This window comes from Aethalodelphis obliquidens, unplaced genomic scaffold (assembly GCF_003676395.1).
Source record: "Aethalodelphis obliquidens isolate GAN/ISIS:26980383/991018 unplaced genomic scaffold, ASM367639v1 scaffold34, whole genome shotgun sequence".
Classification (NCBI taxonomy): domain Eukaryota; kingdom Metazoa; phylum Chordata; class Mammalia; order Artiodactyla; family Delphinidae; genus Aethalodelphis; species Aethalodelphis obliquidens.
In genome coordinates, this window is record NW_020837978.1 from 14062463 (window position 1) to 14088085 (window position 25623).

At 44.0% G+C, this 25623-nt stretch overlaps 1 protein-coding gene and 1 pseudogene across 3 annotated transcripts in view; one reads left to right on the forward strand and one right to left on the reverse strand.

Annotated features, from left to right (window-relative positions):
• Positions 1-8504, reverse strand: part of DEK (DEK proto-oncogene) — a 30004-nt gene extending 21500 nt beyond the window's left edge. The window contains exons 1-6 of one of the 3 annotated variants that reach the window (XM_027128476.1): positions 8096-8500; positions 7584-7737; positions 4205-4306; positions 3857-3966; positions 2409-2503; positions 1402-1522 (exon numbers count right to left, since the gene is read on the reverse strand). In XM_027128476.1, coding sequence (XP_026984277.1) covers positions 1402-1522; positions 2409-2503; positions 3857-3966; positions 4205-4306; positions 7584-7728 — 573 coding nt within the window. In that variant the 5' untranslated portion in view covers positions 7729-7737; positions 8096-8500. Of the gene's footprint in view, positions 1-1401; positions 1523-2408; positions 2504-3856; positions 3967-4204; positions 4307-7583; positions 7912-8095 lie in introns of those variants that run through there. The other 2 variants (XM_027128474.1, XM_027128475.1) reach the window with 2 other exon arrangements.
• An 8391-nt stretch (positions 8505-16895) lies between these two features.
• On the forward strand, positions 16896-17550 carry LOC113631630 (frataxin, mitochondrial pseudogene; annotated as a pseudogene).
• The last annotated feature ends 8073 nt before the right edge of the window (positions 17551-25623 follow it).

Consider the following 25623-nt stretch of genomic DNA (forward strand, 5'->3'; position numbering starts at 1 on the left):
CCTTTTTCTAGATACACAGCTGTGTGTGGCTGGATTTTCTTCATGTACTTCAAGCAAATCAATACATTGCAACAGAAGGAAATGCAGAAGCAAATGAGAAGAGAGCTGTCTTCTCTTAAGACAGACATAAACAGATTTGCAAAAACAGAAGGCCGTTCTTCTCATTAAAATTTTGTAAAGTATAGTTATTTTTCATACAGATATTACTTTTATTAACATGTAGTGAGCCTGTTATTTTAGAACTTTTCAGTTTTAATTCAGAATACAGTAAATATCAAAATAACCCACATAAACAAAAGCTCTTGAGGCTCTCATTGATTTTAAAAGGGTAATGGGGTCTTGAGACTAACACACTTGAAAATCACTGAGGAAATGTTGAATATAAACATATCCCTCATATCTCAGGCAACTTAGTAACTGCTTCTGGGGAAATAGTGTTCAAACTCATCTTTTAAATAAATCAACTAGAACCCCTCCTCCCCCATTACCATATGCCTTCAGTTTGTGGCTGTATGACAAAAATATCCTTAAGTATCACTATCCAGCTAATGGTCAACAGGACCAAGAGCAGACAAAAATAAAGTCCCAGAGCTATTTTCTGATTTCTAATCTTAATGCCCTTCTCCCCTCACTGATGGTGTTCCCCTGAACTCCTAGGCCCTCTAGATCTCTTCCCAATTTCTTTCCTATCAAAATGAAAAAATATGAAAATATTTGCTAAAAGATTGAGAACAAACTGAAAATGCAAGGTCATATAATTAACACTTCAATAAACATTTTAACTCAGTGATGTCCTTTGTTACTGTTGAACAATCAGGGCAAACCTAATCCAGATTTTAGAAGAGTAGGGAAAACTGTAAGACTTTTACTTCCCTGTCCAGCTCCTGGGCTCTCTTGATGATTCTGGAAATACAGTCCAAGAAACTTCAAAGAGCCAGCTTTTTTCTGTCACTTTCTCATAACCTTATTCCAGTATCTAGTAAATATCCAGCTTTAATACACCATCTTGCCTTTCCTGATCTGATTATAGGTCGCACACTCTCCCTCACCAGCCCAACACCTCACCCTCAGCTCAACCTGTTTCTGTCCTTCAAGTGCCTTCTATATACATAACTCTGGATACTTCCTTTGTATTTCTGTCCCATTTGACATTTAGTTAACAATTATTTTTCTTAATCTTACATCCTTTACATCTGATAAGGGAGAACACATCCGTATGCCTTCTCTGTTATTTCTGTCATGAAATTGTTGCAGATATGTCAACGGAAGGCATATTCTTTGAATGTAAAAGATATTACTGAATGTTGACAGCAATGCTAATTAAAATGTTCCAGAAAAAAAGAGAATGGAGACACTACAAATAACTGATTTGTTACTGAAATAGTAAAAAGTGATCCTCACTTTGCCAGAAGGCTTTGGATGCATTAAGAAATTCAAGATCCTTTTCACCAGTTCACTATTTACACCTGATCGCTCCAAATCAAGAACCTCGCAGATGCTCTTTAACATGGCATTTCTAAATCTGAAACAGAAAATGGAAGAAACCAATGTGATTATGTAGGAAAGTTTATAAACATTCTCCACAATATAAAGATAATAGCTAACCAAACTGGCTCAGCCACAAATATTAAGAAAACAGCCAATGTTTCTCTGAATCTTAGAAGTACTCCCGATAATCTTGACTACTGCACAAAATACAACCAGATGTAATTATTAATAAATGGAAAACATCATTTACCAATTAAGTCTTAAAGGTGGTATGAAAGTAAATTCACTTAGTTCACTGAAATATAACCTAAAGTTTTCAATACTATAAAATTCACAGACTTGTTAATTATTCTGGCTGGTGACTGATTAAACAACACATTTTCCCCTGAGTATTCCTACTGACAATGTCTCAAAGAAGGTGTAGGTAATGACCTTTAATACTTAGAGTTTTTACACTACAAGTGACTTAACAAACAAAAACTCTTATAAGAATATATCATCACATTAAAAAAATTTTTTTAAAGAATATATCATCTTGTTTGCATTAGAATGGAAATGATTTCTATCAAGTTGATTAACTTCAAAATAGTTTAAGTGGTACCTATAAGTGGGAGAACAGAGTGGCTGGCAGGGAACAGGAATGGAAGAGTTTTCACTACATTTCCTTTGGACCTCCTGAATTTTGGACTGTGTGAATGATTTACCTGTATCATTCTTCTAAGAAACAAAAATGTCTTTTGAGTTTTCAATAATCTTGACAGCCGCTATTTATCAGAAATAGTTAATACTTTATGATGACATGCTCTTGGAATTTAAAGCAAAGAATCGTCAGTCTACTGAAAATGTAAGGGCAGTTATATTTAAATGTTTAAAATTAAGTGTGAAGCACATTAACTATGATATTTATAAAAATAACTTACTTTTTCAACATTTCTTCCTTCTTTTTATATTGGATACTTCCTTTTTCAAATGGAAATCCACTGAACTGACCCACATTCTTCTTTAATGAGGACACCTGAAAATGTTTCTCCTATTATTAATGCTACTATTTATTACCCAGTAATGTACACAAGAAAAATTTCAAAGCCAACACCTTATTTTCACACCTGTCTCCACACTACAATATTGGTGTATTCAACATTTTTTCTTCACATTGGAAAACTGTATTTGCTACTAAAATATTAACATTATAAAGCGTTCAAACTCAATTCTTTGAAAATAACAATTTGAATTGAAATGAATTTCATCTGGGAATTTTTACTAGTAATTATAAAACCACAACTAAATGTTACCTGACAGCACCAGGGAATGTGGAAAGTTACTAAAAGGACAGCCTACTCCCTGGCGATCCAGTGGTTAGGGCTCCGTGCTCTCACTGCCAAGGGCCCGGGTTCAGTCCCCGGTCAGGGAACTAATATCCCACAAGCCGTGCGGTGTGGCCAAAATAAATAAATAACATTAAAAAATAAATGACGTCCTTTCCTTAAATAATACAAGTTGCTAGTAATATTTCTTATTTTCCAACAGAAAGTCAGGGATTGATTCTTTAAAAAGAACAGAGCACCTCCAAAAGTTAATACCATTTACCAGTAATGGGACTTGTGTAGATTAGATTGTTGTCAGGGTCGACTGAGGTAACACACATGAAAATAAATTTTACCATGCTTCAGACAGTCAAACAATGTCAAACTTTACTTTGTCCACTCACAGCTCAAAGTCTCCTCACTTATATGAAATACTGAAGTTGTGTGTACAGTATAGTAATTCAGTAAATGAAACACTGATTTATTCTAACACTGGCAAAAAATTACCACCTAATTTAACAGATATTTCCTCAAAATGAGATACAATATGCTGTAATCATTTATTTTTGAATGGTTAGAAACATCCAAAAAAGGGAGGTCCCTCGTGGTCCAGCGGTTAGACTTCGTGCTCCCAATACAGGGTGCCTGGGTTTGATCCCTGGTCAGGGAACTAGATCCTGCGTGCCACAACTAAGACCCAGCACAGCCAAATAAATGAATAAATATAAATTAATTTTTTAAAAATCCAAAAAACAGATTTCTTCTAATACAGTTAAAAATCACTAAAATCATCATAATTTTGATTTCACAATGTGAAATTTTAGTTTGCCTTAAAAACAACTATAGTATGAAGAGCCCTGGATGTTAAAATACTAATGGCTAATATCCAGCTACATGTCCTGTGATAAGTCATTCAACTGTGTGTCAGCTGGCTCACTTGTATGGTATGGAGATTGATCTAGTTGATTGCTTAAGTCCTTTCCAGAACTAAAATTATGCTTCCATTGTGAAGTATTTTAACACATAAGTATACTACTAGGTAAAAGGTATAAAAAAGGTCTTACTGTGCCTGGTCTGTTGTAAAGCAGTTTATGTAGATTTCTAAGTTCATCCGTTTTCTTCTTACTCAGAAAAAAATGTATCCTTTCAATTTCACAAAGTTTCTGCCCCTTTCCTAGGAAAAAATACCATGTTAAAGTTAAATACCCATTATGTGTTAGAACATTTAATTTAATGAGAATTGTTTTTTACAGCATAATTTACATATAACTTGTTCTAATAGGGCAAATTAAATAGAATTACACCAGTTATATATTGCTACTTAGTAAACACTAAAAACTCATAAGCACTGCTATCCATCATTTTGTACATTTAGGCGTTTTCACTATAAAATGAAAGGAACATAAACTCACCTTGTGCAATTGTAAATGGCTCTCTTTGCAAGGAAGAGACTTGCATTGTCAACCTCTCTACTTTTTTCTTTTCCCTCTTGCCTTCCACGATGAGACTCTTTTCTAGAAATCAATTTAATACTTCTTAAATAACAAAAAGCTTAAAGAAGGTATTAACTTTATTACATAAACATAAACTCTTCTCCTGAGCATGATTTTGAGAAGTAAATGATACAACAGAGATGAAAATATGTGATAAGTTAATAGCGTCGCTGAAGTTTTTTAAAAGTAACATTTTACTTACCTGGCAACCCCACAGGGGAACCAGTTTTTTAAAAAAAAATCAGAAAGCAAACAAACTTCTATCCAGCTACAATTATTGCTATGGAAGTCCAGTCACTTTATTTGTGAAAAATCACCAAGGTACTCATTAAACCTACGATTTGACTAGACATAATTCTATTAATTGGGATTCCATTTACCATACATCAGAAAACAGCAAGTTTAGATTGAGATTTTAAGAACTTCAAGAGATATTCAGGGCAAAGCAATAATTTAGTAAGCTGACAGAAGAAAAGCAACAGTAAGGCAGAGCAGCCTGGAGTTACTATGGCTAGGGTAAAATTCTACAAGTTTACATTTAAGGCAATCAATTGGGAGGGCATTACTTTGTAGTTCAATAAATGATGTTCATAATAATGGTCATAAAACCCTGTAAAAAAGTTTTGCAATGTTTAGTCCGTACCGCTTTTTTTTTCCTAAGCTAGATAATATATATATTTTACAATTTAAACATTATGCTGGATTTTCTTTTTTTTATTTTTGGCTGTGTTAGGTCTTCACTGCTGCGCACAGGCTCTCTCTAGTTGCAGTGCGCAGGCTTCTCATTGCGGTGGCTTCTCTTGTTGCGGAGCACGGGCTCTAGGCCCACGGGCTTCAGTAGTTGTGGCTCACAGGCTCAGTAGTTGTAGCACACAAGCTTAGCTGCTCTGAGGCATGTGGGATCTTCCTGGACCAGGGCTCGAACCTGTGTCCCCTGCACTGGCAGGCAGATTCTTAACCACTGAGCCACCAGGGTAGTCCCTAGGCTGGATTTTCTAAAACCCACTTACTTTCTGACTGAGATAAAGTCAGATAAATAAGAGGACACTATAGATTGCTGGAAGTGCTTCCACTCATTCACCTGCATGCCTATTTTGTGCCAAGTTGCACTAGATACTAAGGAGGCATCAATAGATTAAGAAACTGAATATTTCTTGAAAGAGATCATGTCTACTGGGGTCCGTGAGACACAAATATACTCCAAAGTAGATGATAACACACTTTAAGAAAGATATAATTGAAAGTTTTCTGAGTTGATAAAAGAGTAATTCTTTTTCGATTATGGAAAAAGGACCAAAACACTGGATCTGGCTTTGAAGGACAGGTAAGATTTGGAGACGTAAGGATCTGCCCATAAAGAATTAGTAAAAAGAAAGGGATTCCAGCAGGTGTATGCTGGCAATGGTGTGCGGCAAGGAAAGAAAGCACCCTAAAGCAACGCTGGTGACCACTTCGCTTCCTTTCCCTGAGTGATGTAAGCCCTTTGCTTGCTGCTGATTACCATCTATAAGCTAATGACATTCCTGGTCTACCTCCAGTCCAGAGCCTTCTCCTGAGCTTCAGGCTGTCAACTGAACAGCTCCACTTCATGTCCTACAGGCACCAAACTCAAGGCATCCGAAACAGAAGTCATAATCATCTCCAAACTCACTCACCTTCATGAATTCTACCTTTCAGAAAATGGCAGTATTATCCACCCAGCTGCCAAAGACAGAAACCTAGGGGTCATCTTTTACAAGGCATCTCCTACCACCCCCCTTCCCCTCACTCCCCAAACCACTGCCAAGCTAAGTCAATTCACCCCCTTACTTGGCACAAATTTCAGTGTCTTGTTTCTATGATGCCTCAGTAGTAGAGTTAAATTTTCAGGGCCAAGTAGGATAAAAACATCCACAATTTCGACTGCTCCACAAACACCTCACATGAGGAAAAGGAGAACAATAATAAATTAGGACAACTATAGAACTGCCTGGGGCTATTTTTTTTTTAATTTTCATGTTAAAAAAAAAATCACAATTTAAACTGCCATCCATCTCCCTAGCATTACTGTACCGGTCATTTATAGAATTTTTACATGACTTCTGTAATTTCTTCCTGATGTGAAGAAATTCATCATCTCGGTGGTATCCAAAACCAAAAATTCGAGGAAAAAGCGCTGAGAAAGTCTTGGACTAGTAGTGAGATACTGCGGCCAATTTCCAGTTATTATATCATGAATAATTTAAAAATAATTCATATTTTTCCTAAGCGTTTTTGTACTTAAACGTAGACATGCTTCCCCTTAGAGCACATACCACTTTAGACAAACAAAAGGCACACCGTGTAATCTCAACCCAGATTGTATTTATAAAAAGTGCTGACGGTGGACTGGTTTAGACTTAAAAAAAAAAAAAAATTGACAGTGAAACCTGGGTTTGGGACGAAATCCTCAAACCTCTTCCCAAGTTTGGTTGAGCTGTAGTCAAATATTAAACAAACCTAGATTGGGCTAACACCACGAGAGAAGGATAAGTAAGATCTGTGACACGGAGCTTTAAGTGGTTAGAAACATTTTAGGAAGCGGGCACACCTAAGGGGCACTGCCCCATGCATCCTGGATAAACTGACGCAGCATACCACTCAATTCTCTAAGGCTCCTCGGTTTCGTGCGTCCAAATAGGCTACTACCGCTCTCTCTCAACACCAAAACTGAGACAGCTCTGAGCTCTCATTTAACTTTCACAGTTCACTGCTTTCGTATTTAACTACTTTCTAAGGGAGCAACAGCTTTCACCGGTGTTTCCCCGTGAAAGTAACTCCCCTAAGCCTTTGAAAAGAACGTCTGCTGAAGTTCGGCAAATAAATTAAAACTATTAAAATATTTCCAAGACTCGTATTAATAACTTTTTCAAGTCTTAATATATGATTTCAGTTAGGACCCTACAATAACTTCAAAAGGCAAAGGACGTGTACTTAAATTAGCAAAAACAAAACAATACCTTAGGAACTCCCAAGGCTAGCAGTTTTAAAAAAACAGATCTGAAACTTACAAACTTCCTGTCAAATGATAAAATGTTATGAACTTCTCTGTTGCTGGCGAGAAGTAAACTGCACTGCAAAGTAGTAACAACGGAACGAGTAATTTTTTTTAAATTGGAATTCCCAAAGTTATTTTCTCTGCTACTGCTCAACACGAAAAACCCTAATTCCGCAAACATTCCTACTGAAAATCACTCCGATTTAGCATCTCTAAGCGCAAAAACAGCCAGAAAACCGTTTTCGGGAAAATCGATCACTAGCAACGAGACTTCCTCCCCACCTTTCTCTTCCTCTTCCTCCTCCTCCTCGTCGTCCTCGTCCTCCTCTTCACTTTCTTCTCTCGGGCCGGGCATTTCGGGCTCTTTCTCGGACGCGGGCTGGGCGGGGGCTCCCTCTCCCTCCGCAGCAGGGCCGGAGGAGGACATGCTGTGGACCTGCGAGCGGGGAGGAAGCCACACGTCTCGGTCCCCTCGCCCCCGGCTGGAAGGACGCGGCGGCTCCAGCCGGCCGCCCCCGGGAGCCGCGGGAAACCTGACCGCAAAGTTGCCTCCCAGCGTAGCCGGGTCTGCTGCTCTCACTCCCCGGGGGCGGCTTCCCTCTTGCCCCGCAGGCAGTCCGGCCGTCCTGAGGCGGGAAAGCGCGGGCGCCTAGCCGCCCCTCCCACCGCCCGGCCCGCGCCGCCGGCCGCCCCGCGTCCCCTCCCCCGCCCCAGGCCGCCGTCCAAATGGCCGCGGCGGTGCGGGCGGGCCCCGCGCGCCCTCTCGGCCTGTCCTTCGCCAACGCGGCCCTCACCACGGGTCCCGGCCGCCGCGGGCCTGGCGCGCGAGGGCACGAAGACGCTCCGGGCGGTGGCGACGGGCACCGAGGAGGACGCGCGCGGACTGCTCGCTGGCGTGACGCTTGCGCCGCTCTCTCGAATGCCCACAATCAACAAGATTTTCAAAATGGCGGTTCGGGAAGGAAAGCGGGAATGCGGCGGCCAATCAGGGCCGTGAGCTGGGAGTTGGCGCGCGCGGAGTGGGGGAGGCGGGGCGGGCCGGCGCCTCTGTGGGAAGCCCCGGCGGGCTAGGCTGGGGCGGGGGCGCGAGGGTGGCCCTGGCCGCGGGCGCAGGGGCCGCGCGCTCCCAGGCGGCCCCCGGCGGCGTCCGGCGTCTGGTCGGCGTTCTGCCTGAAAAGCGGACAGGCCGCTTCCCGGGCGGCGGGCGGGAGCGGGCTCGGGACCGGCGAGGCGGCGCCGAGCGGAAGAACGCTAGAGGGCCTGCATGTGTATTGTCTCCGTGGCTCGTTCCCGGAAAATAGGAGCGGCCGCGGGTCCGCGAGGGGGCGGGCGGAGGGTGGTGAAGAAGTTTACATCCCGTGAAGTCGCTGCTACAGTATTTCCCAGAGGTTGAGGGGAATAACTAAGTGAGCGATCTCATTTGGGTCCCAGAGATCACGCTGGTGATGACTTCCGAATCTGCTGTATTTCGGAGGACCCCGTCGCTTCTAAGGTGCACCGCAAGGGAAAAGCCCCTACCACGTTGAAAATTCACAGTCACCGGAGAGAAAAAGATTTCCAGACCTGTAAATGTAGGGGGAAATCATGTGTGTTAGTTATAATAGAGGAAATACGGTATCACCCAGTCCAGGCTCTTCTCCCAGAGTTCTAGGCCAGCTCCGCAGAATCCTTTAAAACTCAACGTTTAAAAAAGTGAACACATTGCTCCCATACCCTTGAGTTTTCGGGCTTGCAGGTCGAAACCCTAGCAATAAACTCATCTTTTGGCTTCGTTTAAAAAAAAACAAAACACAACACAGTGCTTCCCCCCGCCCAAATGCTCCCCCTTACTGTATTTGATTCCCTTCATTCCCGCCCCCCCACCCCGAAGTCCTCAACCACTGTCTGCCCACAGGATCCTTTTACTGGATGAATTTAACAGAAATATGATCAGTTAAATTTCCCTGAATGGACTCCGGTTTGTAAGGCAAAAGTTAGACATTTTCTTTGAATCTTCTTTTTTCCTTTTGTGCCCGTACTGAAAACATAAGCAAATCCTGTCACTTATACTCTCAAATTTAAAACCGTTTTTCACTCTACTGATGTCACTCAGCTCCTGTCCACTCTGTTGCTTGGATTTGGACATAGTCCCTCACTGGTCAAGTGGCTTCCACATTGCTAGCCCCACCTCCTACTAATCACGTAGCAGCCAAGGTGATTTGTTTGTATTTTTGTTTTAATTATCAGATTGGGTACTCGCTTGCTTAAGACTCTCCAATGATTCCCCATCATACTTGGAATAAAATTCAAAATACTTATGGTTGTCCACCAAAGAAAAATGCACAACCTAAAAGTTGCGAGTTACTTTTTTTTTTTTTTTTAATAAATTTATTTTTGGCTGCATTGGGTCTTCATTGCTGTGCCCGAGCTTTTCTCTAGTTGTGGCGAGCAGGGGCTACTCTTCGTCGTGGTGCACCGGCTTCTCATTGCACTGGCTTCTCTCGTTGCAGAGCACGAGTTCTAGGCACGTGGGCTTCAGTAGTTGTGGCGCGCGGACTCAGTAGTTGTGGCTCGCGGGCTCTGGAGCGCAAGCTCAGTAGTTATGGTGCACGAGCTTAGTTGCTCCACGGCATGTGGGATCTTCCCAGACCAGGGCTCAAACCTGTGTCCCTTGCATTGGCAGGCAGATTCTCAACCACTGTGCCACCAGGGAAGCCTCGAGTTATGTTTTATTCAGGGAACTTACTGAGGACTATGGCCTGGGAGACAGCCTCTCAGATCGCTCTGAGGAACTGCTCTGAATAAGTAAGGGAAGAGCCAGGATATATAGGAGTTTTTGCTGAACGAAACCCACAAAACAACAACAACAAAACCCAAACAAAAACATGTAGTCAAACATCAAAAGATTACTGCTAATCACAAAAAAAAGATATCTCAAGTTAATGATTTTACTGCTTTTCTATGAATGGGAAGATGCAAGAGATTGGGCTCATTGGAAATCATTCCTTAGAAATGCATCTCTTTTTTAAAAATAAATAAATTATTTATTTTATTTTTGGCTGCATTGGGTCTTTGTTGCTGCATGCAGGCTTTCTCTAGTTGCAGTGAGTGAGAAATAAACTTCTGTTAAACAAAATTGTTTAACTGCGGTTAAATAAACTTTTGCCAAAAGAACCTGTCTCATCCTAATATACCATCACATCACAATAAACAAAAAATGCTCTGAATCTTCATAATAAGAGTTTATTTTGGTTTGCATGCATTTGGCAAATCCCTATTGATCACTTACTATGCGTCAGGCCCTGCTTTAGGTGCCAAGAATACTGTGATGAACAAGACAAAGTCCCTGCAGCCACAAGGAGTTTACATTTTAGTGGGGAAGACAGACAATAAGCAACTAAAATTTTCAGATAGTGATAAATGCAACAAAAGAATCAAAGACCTTACTTCTTTTTTGTTGTTATAAATTTATTTATTTTTATTTTTTATTTTTGGCTGCATTGGGTCTTTGTGGCTGCCCGCGGGCTTTCTCTAGTTGCGGTGAGCAGGGGCTACTCTTCGATGCGGTGCGCAGGTTTCTCATTGCGATGGCTACTCTTGTTGCAGAGCACCGGCTCTAGGCACATGGGCTTCAGTAGTTGTGGCACGCAGGCTCAGTAGTTGTGGCACACGGGCTCTAGAGCGCAGGCTCATTAGTTGTGGTACACAGGCTTAGTTGCTCCGCAGCACGTGGGATCTTCCTGCACCAGGGCTCGAACCCGTGTCCCCTGCATTGGCAGGCAGATTCTTAACCACTGCGCCACCAGGGAAGTCCTTAGAAATGCATCTTAACTATCTAGGGCCAGTATCCTGTTTTTCTCTGTCCTGAATTCCCCTCAGGGTGCAGTGGCTGATGGCTTGATGGTGGTAACATTTGCTGTTTACTGGAATGACAGGCAACATTCTTTGTTTACTGAAATGGCAGGCAACAATTTTTTTTTTGTCCACATGGTTTATAAGGTCCTACATCATCCAGTTGCTGACAATCTTGATTTCATCTCTCTGACACTCTTGGCTGTTTCAGCCACACATACCTTTGATGTTCCCCCATAAAGCCAAGCTCACCCCTACCTTTGGGCTCTCCACTTTTTTTCTGCCAGGACTGCTTTTCCCTCAGAATCTTCAAGTGATTTGTACCTTCACATCATTTAGCTCTATGCTCAAGTGCTTCTTCTATCCCAATAGCATCACTATTCCCTTTCCATTCTTTTTCAGTCATTCACTTATTCATTCAAAAATATTTATTGAGGGGCTTCCCTGGTGGCGCAGTGGTTAAGAATCTGCCTGCCAGTGCAGGGGACACAGGTTCGAGCCCTGGTCCGGGAAGATACCACATGCCGTGGAGCAGCTAAGCCTGTGCGCCATGACTGCTGAGCCTGCGCTCTGGAGCCCACGAGCCACAACTGCTGAGCCCACGTGCCACAACTACTGAAGCCCACGCGCCTAGAGCCTGTGCTCTGCAATAAGACGAGCCACCAGAATGAGAAGCCTGCTCACCGCAACGAAGAGTAGCCCCTGCTCTCCGCGACTAGAGAAAGCCCACGCGCAGCAACAAAGACCCAACACAGCCAAAAATAAATAAATAAAATAAAATTAATTAATTTAAAAAATATATTTATTGAGCACCTACTCTCTGCCTGTCACTAGGACTAAGTCCCTGCCATCTTCAAGTTTACATTCTAGTTGAGACAGTGAACAAACAAGTGAATTTATTGTATGACAAATAGCTATGAAAGTAAAGCAGGTTAAAGGAGATAGGAAGGACCAGTAGGATGGATGGGATTTTATTTTACATATTTGATAATTAAGGAAGATCTTGTTAATAAGATGGCATTTGAAAAGAGATCTTAAGTAAATGAGAGCAGTGGAGAAAGACTAGATATATTCTAAAGAATTCTCTAGAGTACTGAATTTGGGTTATGATGACCTTGGGTTTTTAGTTCAATAACCAGAACAGAGTATGTATTTGCTGAGATGAGGAAGACCTCAGGGGTTGGGGGAGGGTGCGGGCTTTTATTAGGGGAGGGGCAAGGAGTAGTGGAGAGGGAAGTCAGTTATTTTTTAGGCCTGTTAGATCTGAGATTCCTGCTAACATCCAAATGGAGATTCAGGCTAGGCAGTTGGATACGAAAGTCTGCCATTCAGGTGAAACTCTAGCCCAAGATATAGATGTAGGAGCTGTCAACACGTAGTAGATGGTATTTAAAGCTCTGAGCCTGGAGGAGCGCACTAACAGAGTGAACATCAGCAGAGGTGAGGAGAGGGTCAAGATTGTACCCTGGAGCTCACCAGTGTTTAGAGGTTCAGGAGAGGAAGTGGAACCAGCCAAGGAGACGACAAGGAGCAACTGAACCCAGTGAAGTGGGAGGGAAATCAAGCGAAAATGTCGAGCTTCAGAAGCTAAGTGATTAAGAAGTATCTAAGCTGAGAGAGCGATCAGCTGGGTCAAAGCTACTAAAAGGTCAGGTGAGATAAGCACTCAGAATTGACCGCTGGGTATAAGAATGATGAGTTATCAGCGGCACTGACAAGAGTTGTTTCTCTGCAGTGGTGAGTATGAAGGTGCCAGGAGTGGGGTTAGAGAGAGACAGGTAGGTAAGGAATGGAATCAGACACTTTCCAGAAATTTTACTATTTCGGGGGAGCAGAAAAATGGAGCAGTAACTCAAAGAGAGTTTGGTTCTTTTTTTTTTTTTATCAAGTTATTTTATTCATTTATTTTTGGATGCGTTGGGTCTTGGTTGCTGCGCGCGGGCTTTCTCTAGTTGCAGCGAAAGGGGGCTACTCTTCGTTGCGGTGCACGGGCTTCTCATTGCTGTGGCTTCTCTTGTTGCGGAGCATGCGTCCTAGGCGTGCGGACTTCAGTAGTTGTGGCACGTGGGCTAGTAGTTGTGGCTCGTGGGCTCTAGAGCGCAGGCTCAGTAGTTGTGGCGCACGGGTTTAGTTGCTCCACAGCATGTGGGATCTTCCTGGACCAGGGCTCAAACCCATGTCCCCTGCATTGGCAGGCAGATTCTTAACCACTGCGCCACCAGGGAAGACCTGGGAGTTTGGTTCTTAAGTAGGGAGATATTACTGTATGTTTATGTGATGATGGAAATGAATCAGTAGGGAGGGGGAAATTGGTGATGAAAGAGAAGGAGGGGACAATAGCTGGAGCTGACCTAAAGTTGGTATGTCAAGTTGGGCTCTGTAAGCAGATGCTGAAACAGAATCTGGGGTGTCAGATATTGATTAGGAATCAGTACCTGTGAAAGGAAGGGGGAGAAAGCAAGAGTGGGCAGAGGTCAAACTGTAAAGCAGAACTGGCCAAGCTTCAGCCAACTCCATGGGGAGTTCTGGAGTGAGTACAGCTCTTCAGAGTGTCCTGCGTGGCTGAGCTTTTATACCCCCGCCTTGCCCAGTCACTGCATGCAAGCTGCTCCAGGAAGGGCATGACCTGGGATGAAGTTGACCACAGATGGGGCAGCCGCTGAACAAGCTGACCATGGAGGCTGTCTGCTGACTGCGGGCTCTGCAGCTGAGCAACAGGTCCTTCCTTGAAGGGGGATCTAGGTGACACATCTTCATGTCTACATGGGAGATGAGAGGCAACGGAACCTAGTACACAAGTGGAGGAGCTGTCCTTAGGACAATTTCTACGTAGTAGCAGAAGGGAAGACAGAGGATACGGCTTTAGACAGTGGGTGGGGTTGGCAGATTTGTGGGAACTTCAGAAGTTCTTATTCCTTTGAACTTCTCAGTGAAATCAGGAGCAAAATCATTGACTGTCAGTGTGGGAGAGGACAGTTGGAGGTTTCAGGAGAGAGGAATGTGTGCTAGTCATACAGGAGAATGGGAGATGAGTGGACAAGAGAATGTAGTAGGGTTGCCAGGCAGCGGCAAGGAGGACCAATTGAGGTTAGTGGCCATGAAGTCAAAGTGAGAACAGTCAGGATTATTGTTGTTCTGCAGCCATATTCAGCTACTAGGATTAGGTATAAAGGTGGCAAATAATTGGATTTAACCAGGTTGGCCTTTTTTCAGACAAGTATGAAAAGAGGAGAGAAGGGTGAGTTGAAGATATGGGTGCGACAATGAACATAATGATGGAGCATAGAATAGGAGTTGAGTAGGGAGGAAAGTAACAATGTGAGAGGGATGAGACATGGTGAAAATAGGGCAAGATTAAGAAGTAAGGTCTTGGACTTCCCTGGTGGCAAGTGGTTAAGAATTCGCCTGCCAAGGCAGGGGACACGGTTTTGAGCCCTGGTCCGGGAAGATCCCACATGCCGGGGAGCAACTAAGCCCATGTGCCACAACTACTGAGCCTGTGCTCTACAGTCCGTGAGCCACAACTACTGAGCCCTCGTGCCACAACTACTGAAGCCTGTGTGCATAGAGCCTGTGCTCTGCAGCAAGAGAAGCCACTGCAATGAGAAGCCTGTGCACCACAACGAAGAGCAGCCCCCACCTGCCACAACTAGAGAAAGCCTGCGCACAGCAGCAAAGACCCAATGCAGACAAAAATAAAAAATAAAAATAAATAAATAAATTTATAACAACAACAACAAAAGAAGTAAGGTCTTTGTTTCTTTTGTTGCATTTATCACTACCTGAAATTTTTAGTTGCTTATTGTCTGTCTTCCCCACTAAAATGTAAACTCCTTGTGGCTGCAGGGACTTTGTCTTGTTCATCACAGTATTCTTGGCACCTAAAGCAGGGCCTGACGCATAGTAAGTGATCAATAGGGATTTGCCAAATGCATGCAAACCAAAATAAACTCTTATTATGAAGATTCAGAGCATTTTTTGTTTATTGCGTTGGGACGGTACATTAGGATGAGACAGGTTCTTTTGGCAAAAGTTTATTTAACCGCAGTTAAACAATTTTGTTTAACAGAAGTTTATTTCTCACTCTATAAAACTCTTGGTCAGTTCAGGCAACTCTGCAGGGCTTTCTTTCCTGTGATTTACTCATTGCCCTAGGCTCCTTTTGGTCTTGTGATCCACCATCACGATATGAGTCCTGAGTGTTCACAGTGTTAGGGGAATAGAGCAAGACACGAACTCATACCAGCTCCTCTAGGGTTCTGCTCATTGGCTAGTGACCAGATGGGTCATGCTACCCCACCTCACTGCAAAGAATCTAGGCAACATGGGGGCACATATGGAACAGTTGGTGAGCTTTGCTCTCTCTGCACAGAGGGGATGATAATTACAACCAAATAAGGTACAGTTGGGATCAACGGGGACCATGCTTAAAAATATTTGTTGGTTTAATTTTGGAAATGTTAAAACCCTGATTCTTAAATTGGTTCCATTTCTGCCTTAAGAAGTTTTTACATCCACTGCACACAGACATCTTATCTTTCTTACACACATATCTATCTTTCCCAGACGACAAGCTTCATGGGCAGGGACCACATCCATGCTTATTATTCTCTCCCAGTCCTTGGCACAGTGCCTAACACAAATACTTCTAAAATATGTGTTTAATTGAAATGCATCCCCTTTTGGTTCTAAGACAGTGGCATGGGTCTTTTGTCTGGATGCCATTTAAAGACCTTCCAGCAATACCAGCTCCGTAAATTAACGTGGCTCGAATAAGCTGATGACCAGATTCTCTTTTAAACCCGGTCATAAATATAAATATAGTGACACATTTGGTTCTTCTAAAAACAAGATATCATACTCTATTCTGGTAGAGTTAGCCAAAGTATCATATGCAGGTTAGTAATTTGAGATTAGGTTTGAAAATATGTGAATGCAACGATATCCAGTTGGTTGATAAATGGGATATTCTAGCTTGGACGATGGCCAGAGAAGACTATTCAAAGTAAGCAGCAGGAGAAGGTGAGGGATATGGTGGTAAGACAATAACAGTTGGAGAACAAAGGATAAGTGGTTACCAAATTTTCACCCTAGAATCTAATTTTGCTCTAAATTTAGCAAATATCATTTGTAACACATTTTATTAATATATCCTTAGCAACTGTTTCATGGAATGAGGCCAAAAAAATAGAGACGACAGAGCTTTGGTATTACTTCCCTTGTTTTCTGTAAAATAAAATCATCTCTGTTGAAAGGGGCTTTTCTACTTATGGACTAACATTGTTTAGATTATATTAAATGCCATCACTGTTGGTAGAATCATAACATCAGAGGCAGAAAAGTGTTTTCCACTACAAGTTGGCTAGAAATCCTCAACATTGTCACAAGATTGTCAAAACAGAGCATTATCTTAAAAAATTGACGTGAAACTCTAAAATATTCCTATGGGGGGATTCACTGGTGGTCCAGTGGTTAGGACTCTGTTCTCTCACTGCTGAGAGCCTGGGTTCAATCCCTGGTTGGGGAACTAAGATCCCACAGGCCAAATGGCCAAAAATAAATAAATATAAAGAAAGAAAGATAATTCCTATTTTGAGTCTATAGACTTTTATAAATAAAATATTTCTTTTTTAAACTTATTCTTCATTTAAAGGAACTAGAGAAAGTTTGGGTGGGTATCTTCCCCATAGGCAGCTTGGGTTTAAAAAATTAAATTTAGAATGAACAGATGTTTGCAAGTTAGGAAAAGAAAAAGGTTTTTCGATGTGGACGCTTGGGCGCCGAGCGGCCGCCAGCCTCTTGCCCCGCTCGGCGCCTCCGGGCTCTGCCTAGGCCCGCGCCGGGGCCCCGCGGCCAACGAAGGACCCCCAGCTCTACGGCTGCTGGGGCCTGCGCACCGGGACCGCTGCGGCCGGCACACCCAGCCAGCCCAGTCTGAGTCTCTGCTGCCTCAACCGGAACCTGAATGTCAAAAAGCAGTGTGTCTGTTGGATGAATTTGAGGACAACGGGAACTTTGGGTGACGCTGGCCCTCAGGACAATACCGCCTATGAAAGACTGGCCGAGGAGACGCTGGACTCCTTAGCAGAGTTTTTTTGAAGACCTTGCAGACAAACCTTACACATTTGAAGACTATGATGTCTCCTTTGGGAGTGGTGTTTTAAGAATTAAACTGGGTGGAGATCTAGGAACGTACGTCATCAACAAGCAGACCCCAAACAAGCAAATCTGGTTGTCTTCACCATCCAGTGTCCGCAAGCGTTACGACTGGACTGGGAGAAACTGGGTGTACTCCCACGACGGTGTGTCCCTCCACGAGCTGCTGGCCACAGAGCTGACTCAAGCCTTAAAAACCAAACTGGACTTATGTTCTCTGGCCTACTCTGGAAAAGGCACTTGCTGCCCAGCCGAATGCTAAAGACAGTGAAAGCTCTAAAGCCAAGACCCCAGCTTCCTTCTGCAGCTGAATGTCTAGTCTTCTCCATTCCTGCTTTTGATGACAGTTGCATTATGTGTAACGGCTCTGTGAAAAGACCATGTCGCCTCTTGCCCTGCCCCTGAGTTCAGGTTTTTAATTTCCGTAGGTTTCTTTGGATTTATTGTCTGATTTCCTCCCTCCCGTGATAGCCCTTATCTTTCGTAATGTCTGTATGCCCATACCTTTAATATATAACCTCACAACAAAGAAAAAGAAGAAAGACAAATTCCAGGAGGATAAATGAATTGGCTTCACCATTCATTCCCTGAAAGACTTACTACAAAAACTGCATGAAGAGTGACCAACCTTGCCATTCTATCTCAAAATGAGACTCATTAAAGGGAAGCCTAAAACATTCCTACTCCTCTTGAAAGTGTAAACACTTCTAAGCCCTTTAGTATTGAAGCATCAGTGGCAACTCGGGAATTCTGAAACCGAAGACCATTTTCTGTTGGTGCTTTGTGACTGCCCCGGTGTGGCCCGCATGGGGTGACACAGGGAGATGTGGTGCCGTGTCTTCCATATGTGCATGTATATGTACACATATATATTTTTACATATACATTTACATATATATATACATATATATATTTTAAATTTAAGAGTCAGTATAGAATAAGCTATTGCAACACTGGTCTGAGGATGCAAAAAATCCCCCAAAAGCCATCTCTGTAAGCTCATGGATATAGTATAATAAATGAGGTCATGGAGCTGAGAGGTGCTTGGTAAACTGTGAAAGGCCACATAAATGAAAAGATGTTGGTGTTAATGAAAGGAACCCTGGTCTTACACTTGACCCAGCACAAAAGTAGTTGTCTGTCTCTGGGCCAGTTTCTCGAACTCCCTGGACCTCTGTTTCCCCGTGTTAACAGAAAGGGTTAAACTGGATAGAATATGGTCGATTCCCAATTTAGACATTTAGTGGTCCCCTCAGGCAACTTAACAGGCCAGCTTAATTCCCTCTAGTAGAGGAGATGACAGTGAACAGTTTTTTTTAAGCTATAGAGTAAGTAGATGGTTTTGGGTTTTGTTCTACTTGAATTTCAGTTGAATTCATGTTCAAGTAATCATCTTTTATTGTGCCATTACCGTGCTAAGCCTGGGCTGTAGGCTGAATGCTAAGGTGTTGATCCTAACCCCCAATCACAGCCCTCATAAATGAGATTAGTGCCCTTATAAGAGAGACCCCAGAGAGCTCCCTCATCCCTTTCACCATGTGAGGACACAGCAAGAAGACAGCTGTCTATGAACCAGGAAGCAGGCCTTCACCAGATGCCTAGTCTGCTGGGGCCTTGATCTTGGACTTCCCAGCCTCCAGAGCTATGAGAAATAAATTTCTGTTTATAAGCCAAAAAAAAAAAACACAAAAAAAAAAAAAAAAAAAAAAAAGAAAAAGGTTTTTCAAAGATGGTGCTGGGCTTCCCTGCTGGCACAGTGGTTAAGAATCCGCCTGCCAGTGCAGGCGACACGGGTTCAAGCCCTGGTCCGGGAGGATCCCACATGTCGCAGAGCAACTAAGCCCCTGCGCCACAACTACTGAGCCTGCGCTCTAGAGCCCATGAGCCACCGCTACTGAGCCCGTGAGCCACAACTACTGAAGCCCGAGAGCCTAGAACCCGTGGTCTGCAACAAGAGAAACCCCTGCAATGAGAAGCCCGCGCACCGCAACGAAGAGCAACCCCAGCTCGATGCAACTAGAGAAAGCCCGCTCACAGCAACGAAGACCCAACATATAAAATAAATAAATTTAAAAAAAGAGATGATGCTGCCTCCTAATAATATTTTTTGGAAAAATACATTTGTTTTGTCTCTCTCCCATCCACATCTCAATCTAATGCAGTGAGTCTCAAGTGGGGGAGGGGGCATTATGCCCCCAGGGGACATTTGGCAATGTCTGGAGACATTTTTGGTCGTCCCAAGTAGGGAGAGGTGCTACTGGCATCTAGTGGGTAGAGGCTTGTGACGCTGCTTAAACATCCTTTAATGCACAAGACAGCCTACACGACAAAGAATTATTTGGTTCAAAACATCAATAGTGCTCAGATTAAGAAACCTTAATCTCATGCAATGTACAGTACTTTCTTTTCCTAGCACTCCACTAAAACTGCTCTCATAAAGACCAGTAATGATCTCCAAATAGGCAATTGAGACTTCTTTTGAATACTGCTATACTTTTACTTTATTTCTATGCAGCATTAGGTACTGTTTAGCATCCCCTTCTTTCAAAACCTTTTTCTCTTGACTTGCATGACATTGCTTTCTCTAGGGTCTCCTCCTTTGCTGGCTATCTTGCATCTGTTATCCTTTTAAATGTTGGTGTTCTCCAGGGATCCCCATAGGCCCTTGCTTCTTTCCTTAGACATGATTTTCTTGGGTGATCTCGTCCACACCCCTGGTATCAATGACCTCTAGATGAATAAAATCCAAATCAATATATTTAACAACTTACTTTCCCTTTGAGCATCATACTCTTATAATTGCCTATCAGATTTCCTCGCTTAATATCCTATTAATATCTGAAATTCAACATATCACAGCTAAACCCATTCTCTAACAAATCTCTCTTCTTTTTATTTTTATTAATTAACTGATTTATTTATTTTTGGCCACGCTGCGTGGCTTGCAGGATCTTAGTTTCCCGACCAGGGATTGAACCCGGGCCATGGCAGTGAAAGCACCGAGTCCTAACCACTGGACTGCCAGGATATTCCCTCTTATTTATTTATTTATTGGTGAAGTAGAAAAGAATAGCTTTATTGCTTTGCCAGGCAAAGGGGGCCACAACAGGCTAATGCCCTCCAAACTGTGTCCCGACCTGGAAGGGGTAGTGAAGAGTTTTATGGTAATGGTTCAAGGAGGCAGGCAGGATCAGCTTGTGGACATTCTTCTGATTGGTTGGTGGTGAGGCAGTTGGGAGTCAGCATCATCAACCTGGTTCCAACCAGTCTGGGGTCTGTCTACATGCTTGTGGGCAGCACAAAGGTAACTTCTCCCACCTGTGGGGCTTTCGGTATCTGTCAAAGTTCAGGGGGAGATGTGAAGGTGCTGCAGAGGGGTTAAAGGCACAGCACTGCAGAGGCTTCCTGCGACATGGCCACACGGAACTTTAGAAATTGCTCCTCTGGGAGATCTGAGGTGTGCGCAGGTGGTCAAGGTCAACCCTCAGACGTGTCCGCTGGGTCCTGCCTCAGACCCTGGCTCTGTGTTCTGTGTGAAGCACCCCTCTAAGCGCTGTCTCCACTGAGAAGGGCTGCCACGACCACTGACAGCCTGGGCAGCTGGTGTCAGGACTTAAACTCAGGTTCTTTATGTCTTTTTGTAGGCATGTTTTTACATCATGATCCTGACACCTTGTCCTCCTTGACTGGGCATCTGACCAAGTAAGGCCAGTTAGTCCCCTCCCTGGGAATTAGGAATTGAGAGAGAGAATGAAGATAAAAGAGAATCAAGAGAAGGGAAGGAGAGCGAGTCAGGACTGTATTCAATTCCCATTTCAGATTGCTGTCTGTATCCATATGTTTGGCTCCCAGGTGACAGCCCTGTTACCTCTTAAACACTTCCTCTCCCCCCGACCCCCAAGTTATCTTGACTGCATTTCTATTACCTGCAACCATAGAGTCCTCATTCATACATCGACTGGCTATGAATTCAAGGGTTAGCCCCTTGCCTTGGTTTTCTCTGTAGATCCAGCACTTATGCCACTAACAGAGTAGATTGTACTATATAGATACAAAATAGATACTGGATACAAAAATATCTGTGAATCAATTAATGAAGAAAGGAGGAAAGGGAGAAAGGAAAGAAGGAAAAAGAGAAGTGTAGAGAGAGTTAAAAAGAAAAGAGGAGGGACTTCCCTGGTGGTGCAGTGGTTAAAAATCCGCCTGCCTATGCAGGGGATACGGGTTCGAGCCCTGGTCTGGGAAGATCCCACATGCCATGGAGCAACTAAGCCTGTGCACCACAATTACTGAGCCTGCGCTCTAGGGCCCGCGAGCCACAACTACTGAGCCCGTGCACCACAACTTGCAAGCCTGCATGCCTAGAGCCTGTGCTCTGCAACAAGAGAAGCCACCACAATGAGAAGCCTGCACACTGCAACAAAGACCAAAATAAATAAATTAATTAATTTAAAACAAAAATTTTAAAAGATTAAAAGAGGAGAGGAGAAATAGGAAAGGAAAAATATGAAGGAAAATTGAGGATAGTAGAAATAAGAGAAGAGAGAGAGAGAGAGAATGTAGCAAATGATCTCAAAATAATAACAAGCAAAGCTAGGGGTAAAATGTTTGGCTTTCCTCCTCTGGCTCTGGTCAGCCAGCTTTCCCCCTGGATATTACGTCTGCCCCTGTGCTCTCAGAGTAGAGAGAAGGTCTAGCAGGGAGCCCTGGTACCTCCAAACACCTTAGCGCTAGCACTTAAGCTTTCCTTTAGATCTTCTGATTACAGCCCACCATGCTTACGCCATAAGGTAATTCAGCTCCCGGGGCAGCCACAGGTGTCTAAGACCTAAACTAATCTAGAGAGCATGACCTAGTACAAGTAGCATGAACTTTGATTTCCGACAGATGGATTGAAATCGAGGCAGGTCATAAGACGATTAGATGGCAGGAGTGAAAGATAATAGGAATAAAACAACTCTCTCAGAAGGAGAGGCGAGCTCCATCTTTATTGGGGTAGGAGCATACTGTTTGCTGTCCCAAAGCAGGAAATTTGGAATATGTATATATCAGTGATTCCTGTGTGTCCAATTTTCCTTTAATTTACTCCACTACTCAGTAACAAATCAACATTCTTTTTATCCTTGAACTGTATGAGCTAGAGTTATGTATAAACAAAATATCTTGTAAAAAAACTCAACAAAACCCAACCCCCAAAACATACCATTCTCTCTCTATCTCTAATTTCTATTTACCTCTATTGTTTCTCAATTGTTTCTCACGCTGACTCTCCTCCCTCCCCACGTCCCTTCAGGAAGAGTTCCTCTCTCCAAGGACTTGTGGTGGGGCGGATTTCACAAAGGCATGAGGATCTACATGCTGATACTCATTGACCATGTCTCCCTTCTAAAGCTCTTTTCTCCATTCCCTCTCATCCCTACCCCCCATCCTCATTTTTTTCCTGTCTGTAGGCAGTAGTCTTTCTCAAGCAAAAATCTGATCTCGTTATTACCTTGCCTTAACATTTCAATGTCTCCCCACTGTCTGTGGAATAAAGCGCAATTTTATTTTTATTTTTGTATTATTTTTTTAATAAGATGAAGCCATTATTTTGATTTGTTTTGTTTTGTGTTTTGGCCCTGCCATGCTGCTTGCAGGATCTTAGTTTCCCAACCAGAGATTAAACCCGGGCCCCCTGCAGTGGGAGCACGGAGTTCTAACCACTGGACCGCCGGGGAATTCCCTAAGATGCAATTTTAAAACAGGGCCTAGAAGACTCTACATGATCTGGCCTCTGCTTACCTCTCTAGCCTGCCTCTCCATTCTTCCTCCCAAACACTCCCACTCCCACTCTTTGGAAACAATCTTCCAGCCACAATCAATGAGCTTCTTTAAATTCTCTGAATTACCAGGCTTTTCTTACCTTCCGGTTTTCCCTGCATGCTTACCCCTCCCCCAACTCTTTCTCCTCCTATGGCTTCCTGTATACTACCCTCTGTGAGTGCCATCCTCTATCAGAGCATCTACTTTCAAAAGCCTGTTTACTTGCCTATCCCCTCTTCAGCTTGCCGAGGTTAGGGATGTTATCTTTCTTGCTATCTCTTCTATCCCTAGCCCTGAGCAGTGTCTCGAACTAGTAAGCATTCAATAAATATTGGCTGAATGACTAAGAAGGCCAGAGCCTTTGTGCTAACCTCCCCCACCCCCACTCTTCCTCTGTCACCTAAGGGGGTCCTTTCATTTGCAATAACTTGTTTAATGAGTTTGTCTTCCAGCACTGGCCTCCTGCCCAATAGAGAACCCTGACAATTCTAGTAAGCACCAATTTTTTTTTCCAGCCCTTAGATTAAAAAGTTATCTGATAAGTTTAGGAAAGATAGTGGACTAACATGGAGTTAAAACGTATTTTAACGTATTTGCATTTCCCAGCGCTCTGTTATAAACTGGTTGCTTCTCAATTCCTAGTACCCTTAAATTATAACATGACTATGAATAATGTTACACTCTAATCTACTCTATAAACGTATATTGATAAGTAAATGAATGAACAAACGGAGCGCCATTTAACAACTCACCTTCCACATTCCCAGTAGGGATATGTCACTCCCAGTTCCTGCCTGTTAGTGATACAGTGATGTTTTCACATATCGCTTCCCATCGCTCTCATCTTTTATATTATTCAGTATGCTCTCCCTTTTGCTAGCTCGTTTGCCGTTAGAACTCTCTTTGAATACATCCACCTGCTCCTCCCCAGAACTTTGGCTTCAAAACTGCATCTCTCCTAACCGGGAACGGAGGCATGCTCAGTACTCCAAGCCAGGTGAAATTAACTGCCCTTGCCCTGACGTGGGGCCCTGACAGGTGGCAGGTATCGACAATGCTAGCAAAAGAAACTTGTCCTGTCTTCTACAGCTGAACATATCCTTCCCGGGGCCAATCGAAAGTCCTTGCCACCTAAGGGTAACTAGTGGGGACGTCTACATTTTTAAAACAATAAAATGGAAGGAGCAATTTTGGGAAAATAAGAATGACTGGCAGCAGACTCTCAGAGCACAATCTACATGAATATCAACTGTCGAGTGATGCTGTGATTAAAACAAATGAGGACGGAGGCAGGGGATGAATGGAAGTGGTGTCTGCCTTGAACCTCGGTGGGCAGATCAAAGATTTTAAAAGGGTTTTTCTGAAATTGCCCAGCCCCAGAATTTCCAGGATCCCGTTCGCTGCCAGCTTCCTAAAGGGAGCGCGTTTCTGGGGGTGTGTGCGTGCGCGCGCTGGGGGAGGGAAGGCTCGGGAGAGGGGCCACCGCTCTCCGGAATAAACAGCAGGGGGAGAAGGGGAGCGCGCGAAGGGCGGCGGGAGGGGATGAGGAGGCAGCCGCGGGGGCGAGGGCCGGGGGAGGGGCCCCAGACGCGCGCAGGGGCTGGTAGCCCGGAGACCCGAATGCCTCCGATACCTGAAGCCGCTGCCGGGAGAAGCTGACAGCTGACGCCAGCGGGCGCACGCGCTCGCCGGAGCCCTGCCCCTCGCGGTCTCCCTGCCCCGGGCTCCGACCTCGCGCGCATGGTAAGGAGGGGCGCGGGTTGCTGCCCTCGCACCGGCGCTGCAGGCCCGCGGTGCCTGCTGCCGGCTCGGCCTCCCCAGGCTGTCACCTCCTGCTCCCTCCCTCGCCCCCTCCCCGGTCCCCTCGGCGCCCGGCCGAGCCCCAGGCGGGCGGCCCTCAGGGACTCCGGCCCTCGCGGACCCCCCGCCTCCTCTCTGCCCTCACCCCTCACTTTTCCCCCTTCCCCCGGGCAGCTCCGAAACCCCGCACCCCCGGCCCCGGACGAGAGGGCGAAGGAGGAGGCAGGAGGTCGTCCAGCGTGTCCAGGTGTGTGGCGCAAACACCGGCGCACCGTTTTCCCCCTCGAGTCTGCAATAATTTCCAAGCTGAGAAATCACAACTCCTCTCCTTCCAAAACATACCTATTTCCCCTTTTGTTACTATACTAACTTTGGGAGGATATTAACCCGTGGTCAAGGTAGGTGTCTTATCTTTTGTATCTGCACCAAACAGTGATGGAGGTTCTTTGGTTTTGGTTTTTGGGTTTTGTTTTCCTGAAAATTAAATACTGTGATGAGTTTACAAGGTTTTCTGGGTGACTGCGGTGCGAGAACTTGATCACAGCTTAAAGCAATAGCTCCTGCGCGGGCGCTGAGATCATGATTAAGAAATTGGGATGTGTGTGCGTGTGCGCGCAGGCTTCTGTGTATTTAAAAAGCACTCCAGGTGATTGCGATGCACTCTCCCCTCATAATTACTTGAAAATATCTGTAAGGTCCTTATGAGGAGAGGGGGCACCCAACTGTTGGCAAA